Genomic DNA, 14,427 nt, shown 5'->3' with positions numbered 1-14,427 from the left:
GACTTTTCATCAGGAAATTTAGTGCCATAAAAGCTAACGTTCTCACAATGTGGTTAAAAATAAATTGCTTGTGCTCTCCAAGTTTCGGTTACTGGCAAATACAGAATAAACGATTTTACTTAAAGTAGGAGCCAGCAGTAACCAGCAGTATTTTGAAATAACCACCACGGAACCACCTGTATTTTGAAGCAACCACCAGAGAACCACCTGTATTTGAAGTAACCAACGGAGAACCAGCAGTTTTTTTAAGTGACCACAAGAGAACGACCAGTTAAATAGATAAAACGAAATAAACGCAACTACCGCTTCGAATGTGAAAAATTTTATAATGTACACAACAGTTCATGACCCATTTGTCTGGTGTGACTCGGGCTTTATGCGACAGTTGAGACAGAAGACTTTTAAATCCACACGCGAAAATTAACAAAAATAAAATTATTATTTTAAATAACAAAGTCTGAATTGTAAACCAAATATAACGAAAAACGCTATACGGAGGAGAGTCCAAAACAAAACATTGTTTTCTTGTGGTAGACGTTCAAGTTCGAATGAATTGCATGCATTAATAAACCGCACAGTTTGAAGTCATCGAGCGTAGTAATACCTCTACTGCCATTGTATCCACTGTTGAGGAATCCATATCAAATTTTAGTTTATTTTTCGCAGCGATTACACACTTCCTTCAACTCTTCCTAAAACATTATTCCGCTTAATTAGCTGTGGAACACACAGCTTCTAGTTTCGTCTGAAAGCTCAAACAAAATCTTGATCTTCTGAGATTTAAGTGAAGATATGCGTATTTCGGACGCGGTTAGTGAAATTGACGTTTAATCTGCGATTTTAAAAGTTGCATAGCTCAGATTTGGAAAAGATATCTTTTTGTCTATATTTTCTATGCTTCTATATGCTAATAAAGATACAATTACATCCATGTAAATCTTAGTAAAATCATTTTATTATCTTGGCTATAACTGGCGTATATATTTAGCAGGCCAGCTAACGTGGTCAGTGTCAATAGATAGCAATACAGACAGCTAGCTATAGCCATTTTTGTGCTTTTCTCCAAAGTTTTTCATTTAGTTTGGTATAAGTGCATTGTGTGCTATCCATCGTTATTACTTCTTGTGTTATCTTTTACCAACCTGAAGCTAGCCACAAAAGTAAGGAATGCCTCCTTACTTTTGTGGCTAGCTGTAGGTTTTGTGGCTAGCTTCAGCCAGGTCAGCTATAAATCTTGTAATAATACCCTGCAAAATTTAGCTGAAATAATCTGCTTAACAAAGTATCTTTCCATACATCATAGTTTATAGTGTTACCTTCACAGCAACAGAATAAAATATTTCAACCCAGTGGTATAAAGTTTCAATAGAGTTTCAATGTTTACGTTCTGACGGGATAATAAAATGCAGACTATATAGAAGAAGAAAATTAACAGTCGGGGAGAACTCATAATTAGCTTGTAACAGGATAGTTAGTCGATGCTTATACGGCTATAATACGGTGGAGATCTTTTTTGCCTAAATTTTTACAATTTTCTTCAATATGTCGATATTGTAGGGTATGCCTTCCCCATATTTTTCACGCCTGACTACGTCTTTTCAATGTTTATCCAAAAACCCACCGTTGTCATTGAATCAGCTAATTATATAATATACACTATAAATATATGGAACTGAGGCCATGCAGTACCAGCAAAGTCTATAAGGTTAATTAGCCGGGATTAGTTTGAAAATGAATATCTTTCATGCGGAGTCGTTTCTTGTTCTTATTTTCTTTTTATTGGAGCATAACATGCTATGAAACTAGTTAGATGACTATTGGAAGATCGATATCGAAGAAAAGTGCAGAAATTGAAGAAATAAGATCTCTACCGTATATTTGCCACATAAGCAGCTAATTTTACTGTGCACCGTATAGTTTCCTGTATTGGCTAACAGTCCTTTAAAGGCTAATTATCAGTTCTTCCCGACTGTTTAAGTTATGATAAAAAATTGTTAGCCTAGTAGCATTTTTTCACTTATGTACCGTATTTTCCGGTATATAACCCGCGGATTATAAGTTGATTTTTACGACTTCCACTGTTGGCGCGGGTTATATTGTGGTGCGGGTTATGTGATAAGTTTTATATTTTCTGTCATTTATTGTGAAATTTAAAGTTTATACATTCAATGAAGAAAATAGTAGCCACGGGATAAAATGCGTACATTAATATAACTGCATGTGCAATCCTATATCTTCGTAATCTTACTTCAACTACGTGATTTAATTTTTTTTACACAGTACGAGCTCTCTCTGAAACACAATTCTGGAGATCATTTTTCTTTTGTGTTGAATGTAATTCTTATCTATTTATATCTTTGCAATCACATGGAGCACATTGAAATGATTTGCTATTGGTAATAAGGCAATATAGCAGGTATTATTTTTAGGTTTAATTGACACGTATTTCCCAACCTAGTGCCCAGGACTTAATTATTAATTCCTGTTAAAAGTTTTGAAAAATGTTAAAATTAAAGTATAGATAATAATTTTATTTTATATCTTCGCTACCTTCAAGCAACAGGTGGCCACTAAAAATAGGAAAATTAAATATAAAATACAATTAATTGACACACGCAACATCTCCTCCTTATTGCCGCCATTCATTCTATCATGCACACTGTGATTGCTGAGATATAAATAGATAACAAAATTCTATAAACATTAGAAAAGAATGTTCCGTACATTAAATATACATAAAAAACAGAGATTTTACTTTAGGTTTATAACCTGATAAAATGGTTTTTTATTTGTTTGTTTGTTTAATCGCAGGAAGAGTTATTATTGGCTGAAACTAATGTCTACAAATAAAAGAAAACAGCATTGTCCGATTTGGTACTGCCGGCATTAGCAGAATATCGAATTGTCAAATTAATTTTAATTCATTATTATTTCGCCAATCGGAGACAAGGAAGTTAAGAATAAGAGAGTCGCTTACTTGGTTCTTGTGTTTGGGGTTCACGAGTTTAAACGTCCCCCACTTGTCTCCGGCATGAAAAAACAGAACACACGCACATGATTATAAAATGATTTGGGTAAGTAAAAACACGCTGAATTTTTTTCTTAACATTATGCGGGTTATGCAAAGGTGCGGGTTAGTAAAACACATTGATTGAAATTTTATGCGGGTTATACGAAGGTGCGGGCTATCTGATAGTATCTAGTTCATAAGTCCCTAAAAAAGCTGAGCAGCAGGTTATACGATGTGCGGGTTATATACCGAAAAATACGGTATGTTGTAAATTAATCTGTACGCAAAAACTATATTTTAATTTCAAGATCAAAAAATGCCTCCTCTCAAAATTAAAGTTTTTAATAGGCTGGTTGGTCTACGGATTATTTCATGTTTATTTTACCTGTCGATTTGCGCAAAAGATCTTGGAAATATTTTAAACTACTCTGAAATTGCTCAGATTTGTAGAAATTTTCTGCAGATCATGTCTGAAAGGGTGTTCTATTGGACTAGCCTTCAACCCATGAAACAAGGGTTTGCTCAGATATTTTTAGACTTGCCATCCCTTTTTCGGGCGTCCTCAGTACAAAATGACAATTCGGCTATACCAGTTTGAATAAAATACGTATATTATTGAGCTTGCTGCTCAGTGACTAAACAGGAAGGGTTCTACAATTTTGCCAGCCTGTTTAATTTTTCCTTTCTAAAAGAAGCACCAAAAGCTCATTTTTTATTAGTTATGCTATGAATAAAGTATTTACAATGCAAGCTCAAATAGAACCTGTTTTTTGTGATACACACTTTTTTAATAAGAAACACGCTTATAAGAAGCCCGAGGCTCAAAATTTAAAAATATTAAGAAACTTAGCTTGGCTCAGTACCTCAAGCTCCCCAGACCATAAACTATTACAGAAAATATTAATGTGAACTCTTAGCAATTTTTTAATTGGTCAAATAACAGACAAAACTAGAACTATATATTAAGAAAGAAACAACCCTTCATTTCCAAAAGCGATATGAATTATCAGAAAGCAATACTCATACTACTAACACAGCACTAGTATATATCACTTATGTACAAACAAAATCATTTGAACTGTAAAGAAATAGATCAAAAATGTTTCCATCGTTGGTAAGCTCATCTACTTCCATGTCGTCAAAATTAAGAACTGTTAAGAAACTTTTAGCCTCAAAATTAGAAAAAAATAAGAAACTTGAGCCTCAGTAGCCAAAACTGGTTTCTTATAAAAAAAACAGCGTGTGCAGTATATGTATTCAATCTTGTCTGTGAGAGGTAATTAATTGGTATGGTATACGACAGACTGTAGCCTGTTTATTATTTTATTTGATCTGAAGTTACATGTGTGTTTTGATTTTTGAAACGGCATTTCTAAAAGGGCTTCTCATTGGATGTGTAACACATATACCTGTATTCTGATGGTCAATGTGGTTTATTGTATTGACTGCTTGACCGGTCATTGTTTAACATTAGTTTTGCAACCTTTATAGGGAAACAGATTAAGTGAAATAAAATATGTCGTCTGACAGTTTTTGCTATAGCAGACCTCCGTAAATGTTTTACTGGAAGCACTCCACACTGGTTGTGCGAAATGGTTTAATTCGACTATGTGGTCAACCTAAATTGCAATGCTAACCTTTTGTTGCTTTAATGAATTTCTTTTCTTCCATGCTTAGTGTTTTTTTGATGCTGCATATACTTTATTGACATAAACTAGCTCCTATGCAGGGATTTTGTTTTATTAAAACATGCTTTTACTGGTACAACTTTTATTAGAAACCTTATTTACTCAAAAAATGATGTACCTTTTTATTTCATTATATTTCAGTCTTGCGTTTGTGAGAACGTTTAAAAAAAACGATATTTGGTAATTAGTCTAGCATCACCTGTTGCAAATGCTAGGCACGCGGGCTTAAGTTTTTTATTGGCTTGCGATACGTCGATGATTAGAAATAGGCTTTGTGTATCCTCAGTAACAAAAAAACCCCAGCTCCGTTTTAACATTGGTTTCACAGCTTCATAGCTGTACAGCTATCTTGTTTGATTATATATTTGACCGAAGGATTTTCATAATAAATGTTGTGAAGAAACATCGTGACATCCAGCAGAAATATACGTTTGTTCTCACATTGTTTCTGTTCAAGTAAAAAATTTATGCTTTCCTTCACATTATGCTTTTTCCTTAAAACGTGTTACTTTTTATTTCAAATGAACTTTAATTCTGAAAACACTATTTTCGTTCTGTTCTTCTTGTTTCCATTATTGCTTTTAGGCGAAATAAATAAATAAATAACTTAAGTTGGTTAATTATCGCGAATTTCATATTTTCGAAAATTAATCTTCGCGGAATCCATTTATTGGACCTCGTGAAAACAACTTAAAAGTAGCTGGTTAGCAAGAGATTGTCAAAAAAGCCCCGAAAACTAGGTGCCCTTTTAATTATCATATTTGGTAGTTTAAGGTCATGAAGTGTTGTACATAATAACCACACCACCATTGCGCCGCTGTTGCTGCCTTATCTGGTGTAAATTATTAATAACTGCTGGTTCTCTTGTGGCTACTTAAAAAAACAGCTGGTTCTCTGGTGGTTACTTCATAATACTGCTGGTTACTGGTGGTTATTGCTGGTTCCTAATTTTAGTATCTACGCAGAATAAATTACATTGAAGTATGGCGGTACGGTAGTTAAGAGACTGTGCCAAATATATCAAAACACGTAGCCGCGTCTTAAAACACACGCATAGCTAATAGCACGCGATCTCGTTAAACACAATCCTTTTTAGATCAATTTTTGAGGACACTTTAGATTATAACAGCTTGAGGTATAGAATGGTCTTTAAATAATTTTAGCTGGTGCACAAATTATTTCAGCTTGTTCGCACAGTATTCTCTCCAATTAACAGACACTTTAAAAGGTGGACACCTCTGATTAGCGGACACTTTGGTCATACACCGGCTGTTTTCTAGTCAAAGTCTCATAAAAAACTTTCCAAAAAGCGAACACTTAATTAGCGAACACTTTAATTAGCGGCCAATATTTTTTCTTCCCAATTAGCGGACAGTCCAAAAACATTAAAAGTAAGGAAAGGAAAATAGACAAAATTGTAAATAGTTTTTCTAACATTTATTTCAAACATTTTACAACTCTGCCCAGCTTGCTTTTAATCTCGTCAACTTTCTTTATCAACCACTTTATCAGCTTGTCATAGCCATAAAAGCAATAAACAACAGGAAAGTATTCAACTCGGATGAAGTAGATTGGAAGTAAACTCCCTAAAAAAATGTGTAGATGAATATATTCGAAAAGACTCTGAAAATATAGAAGAGATTCATCTGATGACGATGACGAAGATGGTGATAATTCTGTGACTGAAATAAAAAGAAGAAAAAAAGAAGTTTCTATCCAGCTTATAGAACTAAACGATCTCAATAGAGAGGAAAGAGAAACACTTTCCTCCATTAAGGAGCGACTAGAGATCGTCAAGAGAAATAGCAGTAAGAAAAATTAGTTTAATCATTTATCCATCTTGTTAAAATTTATTTAAAAGATTTTAAAGTTCTATGAAGATTGAAAGTTTGTTTTGTTATCATTATGTTAATATTATATTATCATATCATTTTGTTGTTTTTCGTTTGTGATAAAAAAACGGCCTTATTTTCTAATTTTCGGCTTAAAAATGTAAAACTTTTCAAAAGGCGGACACTTCCAATTAGCGGACACTTTGGTCATACACCGATGGTGTCCGTTAATTGGAGAGTATACTGTATTTCCTTGTTAAAAGATACGGTTCTTGTGTCCTGTCCTTTTTTTGTTTGGCTTGTTCAGGGTGATTCGTGACTTTAGTAGTTACGGTATCAGACCAAGTTTAATCGAGGTAAAATTCTCCTCAAGGTTACAAACAAGTCAACCTGATTCTGAAAACACTGTCCTTGTTTTAGGTTGAGGAAATAAAGTAGAACAATTAACAGCCAAGCTCAACTCCTAAAATGGAATGTTTCTTGCGTATGACAATAGACCTTTTTGGTCAAACACTCCTTCATAAAAATTTACGAATTGATTTACGTCACCCGACGGTAGTAAGTCACTTTTGTCCAAAGAAGATGTATAAGTTTGGTAAGCCCATTAAAAAAGCATGTTCAACACAAAGAGCATGTTTTTTTCTACCGTCTTCTTTTTCATTGAGCATCAAATAGAAAGCTATCACAGAGCGCAAGCAAACCATGTTTTTACGAAGTAACTTATACAGATTGTAAGTACTCATTGACCACAGAGAGCATACACAATAAATGTGCAGAAATTTACTCATTTGCCGGAAGACGAAAACATCCCTAGCTGAAAAAGCAGGAACAAAACTAAAGCATGTTAACTAAGTTTTGCCGTACATTTTTCTTGTTATACATAAGATTCATTGAACGCGGTTTGAAAGTGTGAATTTGCTTAATAACCGGGGTTGAGGAAGTAAATTATAGAGACCTCCATGAGGTATAAACGAACGAAGTGTGTGGATTACTACCTAAGGGCGATGGATATACTTTGTTGTTGTTGCTGGTGTTGATGTTGTCAACATCATTTTGCAATCGCTGTCGTTAAGGTAAGTCATTCAATTTATTTACATTTAGTTGTAATGCAATAAAATTACTTTAACAAAAGTTTACATGAGTAACGAAATTTTATGTTCAATTTACTGATTTAAAAATATGAACTCGGAATCAATTAAACTTACATCGTTTACATAAACATTGATTTTGCTTTCAACTGTTTTATAATTAGCAGCTTTAAGATCAGTACATCTAAATGCTGTGGAACGTTCTTAAGGGGATGTGTTTTCCAAAAATTGCACAATGGAGAAAAACTTGTAGAATCTATATAACTTATTGGACAAAGCTCTCTCCTGCTTCCTCCCTACAATGTTTTTGCACTCGTGTGATTGTAATTTCTGGAAATGGCCTTTAAATCTATGATATATATTTATTTCGTGGATTCTTTTTGCTACTTTGCTGTAACATTTACTTATTCACGTAGGGTGTAAAGAATTCAGAAGTTGGATGAGAAAATTTTCTACATAGATTGTTCTTTAACAACCTCCATGTTTTATGGCAATGCACCTCACCCTCTAGCACATCTGTTTTTACAGAACTGACAATTAAACCTTTGCAAAATGGAAATAGAAATTAATTTGCTTCTTTCGGTAAAACAACGGTTAAGCTTTTACAATCGTTGAATGAGTTTAAGCAAGGAGTACAAACATGGCTTAAGATATTTTGTCCACTAAAGAATCGACCTAAATTCTCAAAGTGCTAACACGCTAACAAAAAACTGGTGAGCTTCTTGCGGAAAATGCAGCCTCATAACAACAAGCTTTAGGATAAGAAAATCATATAGAGTTCGTATTACAAGATATCTTATCGATAAAGTATAATCGTCTTCAAAGTACAACTACATCGTGCTTATCGTCTTGCACTTGCATACAAGCCTCTCTCACTTTCGGTATTGTTTATATATCTTAATAAAGAGCAATAAATCAGAAGAGCAATCTGTTTAAGTATTATGCTTGGATGAGCATAAATTAAATTATACACAAAATATACTTTTTATGCATAATTTTGTATTTAATATATCAGCCCTGCATAATTTTGATGCACATGTGAGTATAAAAGAAATAAAAGAAGTTGGACTATGCATACTTTTATCAATATTTATTTAAATAAAAACAAATTCCCAAGTAAACAATTCCATAATATCAATCTTCGTCGAAATATATGTTGAGACAAAACTACAAACTTTGAAGTTCTTTCCCCATAAAATATTATATAGGTACGGCATGTGGCTTGACGTCGAATTTCAGGTTTTTGTAGGCCTTCACATTTATTTTTGCGCAATACGGGCAGATTTTGGACGCACCTGGTATTCGTGTCTACAAATGTAGCGATTCTTTATCCTACCGACTGCCGGACTTAATTATTTTAATTAAGTCAAACAAATTATTTGAAGCTATCGGTTACGAAATAAATAAATCAAAATTTTTCTGCATAACTTAACAGCAACACAAAAACATTGCATAAATTAACTTCCAAATTAGAAAGCTAGGTGAAGCGTGTGCTTTTGTGAGACCTCCCTGATTGAAAATGTTAAATGAATTAATGGAAAACAAACTCAGAAGAAATAGATTAATATTTTTGTAATTTACTTGTTTTGATGAGGTGGAGAGTTCTATAGCTACAATAATTGATGACTTCAACGACGAAATGTTCTGATTTTTTTGTTAAGGCTATGCTGGCATTTTTACAAGATGAAAATACGGCTTTACATATTGTGGTTTATTTTGTTTTCTTGTGTAAAGTTTTTGTTGTTGTTGTGATATGACGAGCTCTTAACTCATCTTCAATGATTGCCAAGAGTTGTAGATTGTGAGTCTGGGGAAATTTGAAACACGCTTCTTACTTTTAATTTAATCTTTAAAGCATAATAATGATGGATTCTTTTTTGCTGTTTCTTTGTTTTCCCTAAAGAACACCTGCAATCAAAATTAGTTTAACCGATTCTTCATTTTGTTCACTAATAAACAGGTGTATACTCCAAATATGTTTGGAGCTTCAATCTTCGAACTGCTTTGTCTCATCCATTCATAATGTGTTGTATTTCTGCGTGTAGTGTTATATTCAAATCATGTACAAATTGTCATGTTTATCATCGCGCTGGGTTTTATGTCATAAAATCCAGCGCGATCATGTTTCAAACTAATAAATACTGGGTGATCACGAAAGTATAATATGCGTCTATTTTCTGCACACTGATATGTTCGTGCGTATAAGTTCTTTAACAAATTGTATTTTACCTTTTGAGTACGCAAGTACAAGTTTTTGAGGAAAAAGGCTTGTGTCTTTCTTAAATCTTACAGCAAAGTTCGCCACAGCAGTAAAATGTGGATTTAAAAGAATTGTTGAAAGTTCTATCTCATAAAAGTTTTATTAACAGTCCTTCCACAAAATTTCTTTTGTCAAATCTTCTTTAACTCTTTCATTCAGATTGTAAAACAAAATCCAACATCAACATGAGTGAATGCGTGAAAGTGATTGTTCGATGTCGCCCGTTAAATGACAGAGAACTCGACTCAAATATGGATATCCTCGTCTCAGTGGATCCAATCGAACAACAAATTATTTTGAGACAAGCAAGTAAGTCTGTCTGAATCAATATTTATCAAAACAACTAACATGATTTAAGGAAATGGATTGTTTTTTTCCAAAAGGTGTATGCAAAAGTTTTTTTCGACGTTTTACTCAATAATAATATCAATAAAAATAACATTTGTAAATTATCTCTTAGACGTCATTGATAACTGTCCCAGAAAGGTTTTCACGTTCGATCGCATCTTTGACACAGATTCAACCAATCAGGAGATTTATACTGATGTTGTTTCACCTCTTGTCGACAGTGTGTTGCTAGGTTACAATGGATGCGTGTTCGCGTATGGTCAAACGTCATGTGGGAAAACATTTTCTATGCAAGGTAAGATATCAACTTCCGTGATGAATGATAATTAATATAGGGAAAAACTGAGGAATATTTTAAAGTCCAGGATTATTTTAATCGGGCTACACTGAAAGGTGTATTTTATTGGAACTTTGGCTTTCCAAAAAGTTCCACAAATGATTTTTAATGTGTGTGTTTTTCATGTAGAAACACGCACATTAAAAATTTATATCGCAAAACAAACTAAACAACAACAAAAATGAGACAAAGAACACGAATGTTTCGTTGATGTACCCTTTTGCGATTTTGTCTATCACACTCCGCGTTTTTTTAGAACTAACGTGGTTATCCAGGTCTAATTGCCGCTTAATATTTTGTTGATTTTACACAGGTGACTTTGAGCATATGGATAGACTAAAAAATAGATGTAATGTAATAGTCGATTGCAGGTATTTCGTGAATGGATAATGAAGGCATCGCCGGACAGCTCATTAAAATTTCGGCTTCGTGTCATTTAGTGTTTTAAAAAACAAAATCGTACTTTGCTGTTTAGCTTTTTATTTAATAAAAAAATGCTTTATAAGAATTAGGCTGAGTGAAAAAGAAAAAATGAATCATGACCATTCTGATTAGTGTTTTGATACTCTTATGAAAAAGCGTGAATTCCATTTTACCAAGAAATCTGTTACATTTCTGTTACATATCAATTTATGTATGCTTAGGTGTGAGTAATCCCCCTGCACAACAAGGAATAATGAGTCGAGCATTCGAACAAATATTCGAAAACATTCAAACAACAGATGTAACTTATTACATCGTAAGGACTTCATACTTGGAAATATACAATGAAGAAATTCGTGATTTGTTACACAAGCACAATAAAAATAAGCTAGAAATAAAAGAACACCCTGAGAAAGGTAAGTAATAGTCTGTTTGAAATGTTAGTACACTCTGTTCCTTGTATATAACTAGCAATCGTTGCTGCTGCTGCGAATGCACCAGGCATCTTATCGCAGAAACCTCATTGATAGCAGTACCTAATAAAATGGAAAAGGCTTCTTGAAAAATAATAATAATAATAATATCGGTGATATTGCTGTTAAAAAGAATTCCTTCCTTTTTATCTCAACAAATCGAATCAGGATCTGTCGAGAAGGGAAAAGACTGTCTATCCAAATCCTAATACTAACCTTGATGCAATACCCGTGCATCTATTTAATTTGAATCACGGCCTATAAATCTCTTAATAGACGACACATTTTCCTTGGATACACAATGGTTTGTTTACTGAAGCTTTCGTTACACTATCTTTTAAGGTGTTTATGTGAAAGACTTAACCACTGTCGATGTTACATGCGTGGAAGATATGGAAGAAGTTCTGGAAGTAGGGAGTTGGAACCGAGCTCTTGGTGCAACTGCACAGAATCCAGACTCGTCAAGATCACATTGTATATTTACTGTGGAATTTGAATTGTGTTTTACCAGCGAGCATGATCGGAAAGAACACTATCGATCTGGTTAGTAAAAAAATTAACTTGTTCAGTAAAGAATTTCGTTTGTGAGATTACATATGTGTATTTTTACGATTTCCACAATTCCGTACTATGTCATTTTTTTCACTTGTACTCTTTGCCTCTTAAGCACATTCACTTATTCTCTTGAATATATAAATGCGTGCTAATGTGTCACAAATGCGATAATAAAATGAGAATGAGATAAATCCTTTAGTATAAACTATTTATTAAAAAAAGTAAAAATAATACACCTATCCGGAGACCATGAGTCATACTTTTTTTAAACTCGTAAAATATGAATACCATATTTGAATTCAGCATAGTTTGTTTAATTTATGCGTAAAAGTTTAACTTGATACGCCAACAGAAAGTGCTATTTTGAGGAGATATATATCACAGTTAAAGTCTTCTTAATGCTCAAGTTACCATGTCCCGCCTCGTTTTCAAAAAGAGATTTGACATACCACAAATCTTTAAATTAGAATTGCAGGTTGTTAACTTGCTGCATTGTTTCGAAATTTTCTTTGTTTATGACATTTTTGATAAGGAATTCAAATCTGTTGTCCGTTTTTCATAAAACTCAACAGAAAAAGTTGCGGCACATCAAAAGAATAAGTCTCGGGAAAGATGTATTGGCGACCCATGGAAAATACAACAGATGTTTAAAGATATGTAAAATAACACAAACTGGATAGCTAGGTGTGTTTGCACGAAGCGCAAGGAAACAAAGCTTAAAAATATTAGTAATTTGGTTTGCAAAGTCTGAAAAGGACTATTTATTTGTATTTGTGTTTAGGTCGCTTAAACCTTGTCGACTTGGCTGGAAGTGAACGTCAGAGGTATTCAAAAGCAGTTGGGGAGCGATTCAAAGAAGCTACTAAAATCAATCTCTCATTGAGTGCACTTGGAAATGTAATCTCAGCCCTTGTTAATGAAAAGTCAAAACACATACCCTATCGAGCGTCAAAATTAACTCGCCTCTTACAAGACTCACTTGGCGGTAACTCGCGCACGCTTATGATCGCATGTGTCAGCCCTGGAGAAAATAATTATGGCGAGACGCTGAGTACGTTGCGATACGCCAACCGAGCGAAAAATATAAAAAATCGCCCGCGCATGAATGAAGATCCAAAAGACGCGCTTATTGGTCAGTACCAAAGGGAAATTAAAATGTTACGTCAGTTGTTATCAGCGCAAATGAAAATGACAGGAGAAATGCCATTACTTCCATTACCATCTTCTTTAAACGACTTGGAAGACGACGGCAGGCCGGTGCCAGTTCGTTCAGCGGTTGTTATATCAAAACACGAGCGTTTGGCTTATGAACAAACTATAGCCAACTTAAGGCAGAAATACGACGTGGAACATGTTTCGCGCGAAAAGCTAGAAAATAACTTAAAGTCTGTGAAAATTGATTATAACAATTATAGACTTAAACACGAATATAAAATTCATAAATTACAAATCGATCATAAACAAAAACTCAGCGGACTACAAGAACTTCTGAATATAAAAGATGACAACGATAGTGAAGAATCAGCGTATGTGTCAGCCAATAGCGACACAGAAAATACATCATGTGGCTCATTCTCGGATAAGCAAGACAAGAGCACGTTGTTGAGTCCTATGGAGGAAAATGCCCATTTATGGAGCTATCAATGGTTGAAATGTTATTGTGATACTTATAAGAAAACAATGACTAGGAATATGTTCTCGCTTAACCAGGAGTTTAACAATGACTTTTATTGCATATGTACTGAACAAATTAAAAATAATTGTTTAAATGAAAAAGGCAGCCAAACTTGTCAGATTTGTATTAAGCGAGCAAAAATGATTATGGAGGAGGAATTAGATGAGCCAGTAATATTATCACAACCTGGTGTTACCAAAACAGTAAAGCCGGATTCTGGTGAAATGGAAAAGGTAAAAAATTGAAATATTTTTGAAATTTGATTCTTTAACCGGTGTTTCATGAGAAAGGATTCCGTGTTAACGGAACAGTCCTGCAATTTTTAGCCGATTGTTGCATTTAGCTCCATCTGTGACAATAGAGTATGTTATAATGCTTGCCTATCCAATCCTTTATTTCGCTATGTGCAGCAATGTTAATTATGACCTGAAAAGATATTAAAAAAGATAAGGACTCTTAAAATATAAACAAAAAATGTTTAGGGTTAAATGCAGTACAAAAAAGAGTCATTAGCTACTAGTGTTTGTAAAGTATGATTAATTTTTTACTTTAGACAAACAAATTCTTCAGCGCACTGTGTTGTTTCATACCAAGTATATCGTTTTTTGGTGAAAGGAAAGCAGTCCAATGACGGGGTAGAAAAAGTTGTGCACCTGTAACTTAGAATTTATGATAAAAGAAAGAAACATTAAATAAATAGTAAATATGTGTAACTGAATAGTAGATAGAATTGTAAAT

General features: G+C 33.7%; 1 protein-coding gene across 2 annotated transcripts; it reads left to right on the top strand.

The window, feature by feature from the left end:
* Nucleotides 1-7,447: 7,447 nt before the first annotated feature.
* LOC130628934 (kinesin-like protein KIF17) lies at nucleotides 7,448-14,419 on the top strand. Of its 2 annotated transcripts, XM_057441998.1 has the most exons (7): nucleotides 7,448-7,603; nucleotides 10,038-10,187; nucleotides 10,339-10,521; nucleotides 11,208-11,402; nucleotides 11,802-12,002; nucleotides 12,796-13,922; nucleotides 14,243-14,419. In XM_057441998.1, the coding sequence occupies exons 2-7, from the start codon at nucleotides 10,064-10,066 to the stop codon at nucleotides 14,318-14,320; spliced, it is 1,908 nt and encodes a 635-aa protein (XP_057297981.1). In that variant the 5' UTR covers nucleotides 7,448-7,603; nucleotides 10,038-10,063; the 3' UTR covers nucleotides 14,321-14,419. The 2 variants fall into 2 exon arrangements, with proteins under 2 accessions (XP_057297981.1, XP_057297982.1); XM_057441999.1 differs by lacking the exon at nucleotides 7,448-7,603 and having other exon boundaries at nucleotides 9,222-10,187.
* Nucleotides 14,420-14,427: the final 8 nt, after the last annotated feature.

The sequence above is a fragment of the Hydractinia symbiolongicarpus genome, chromosome 15 (genome assembly GCF_029227915.1).
Source record: "Hydractinia symbiolongicarpus strain clone_291-10 chromosome 15, HSymV2.1, whole genome shotgun sequence".
NCBI lineage: Eukaryota > Metazoa > Cnidaria > Hydrozoa > Anthoathecata > Hydractiniidae > Hydractinia > Hydractinia symbiolongicarpus.
Note: the sequence above shows the minus strand (reverse complement) of the source record. Positions and strands in the feature narration are given on the sequence as shown.

What these genes read in the sequence shown, in the direction of transcription:
- LOC130628934 (XM_057441998.1), top strand. Translation starts at nt 10,064, where the DNA reads ATGAGTGAATGCGTGAAAGTGATTGTTCGATGTCGCCCGTTAAATGAC. An exon ending in AATTATTTTGAGACAAGCAA is followed by an intron (nt 10,188 to 10,338) that starts GTAAGTCTGTCT and finishes ATTATCTCTTAG; the next exon opens with ACGTCATTGATAACTGTCCC. An exon ending in GAAAACATTTTCTATGCAAG is followed by an intron (nt 10,522 to 11,207) that starts GTAAGATATCAA and finishes ATGTATGCTTAG; the next exon opens with GTGTGAGTAATCCCCCTGCA.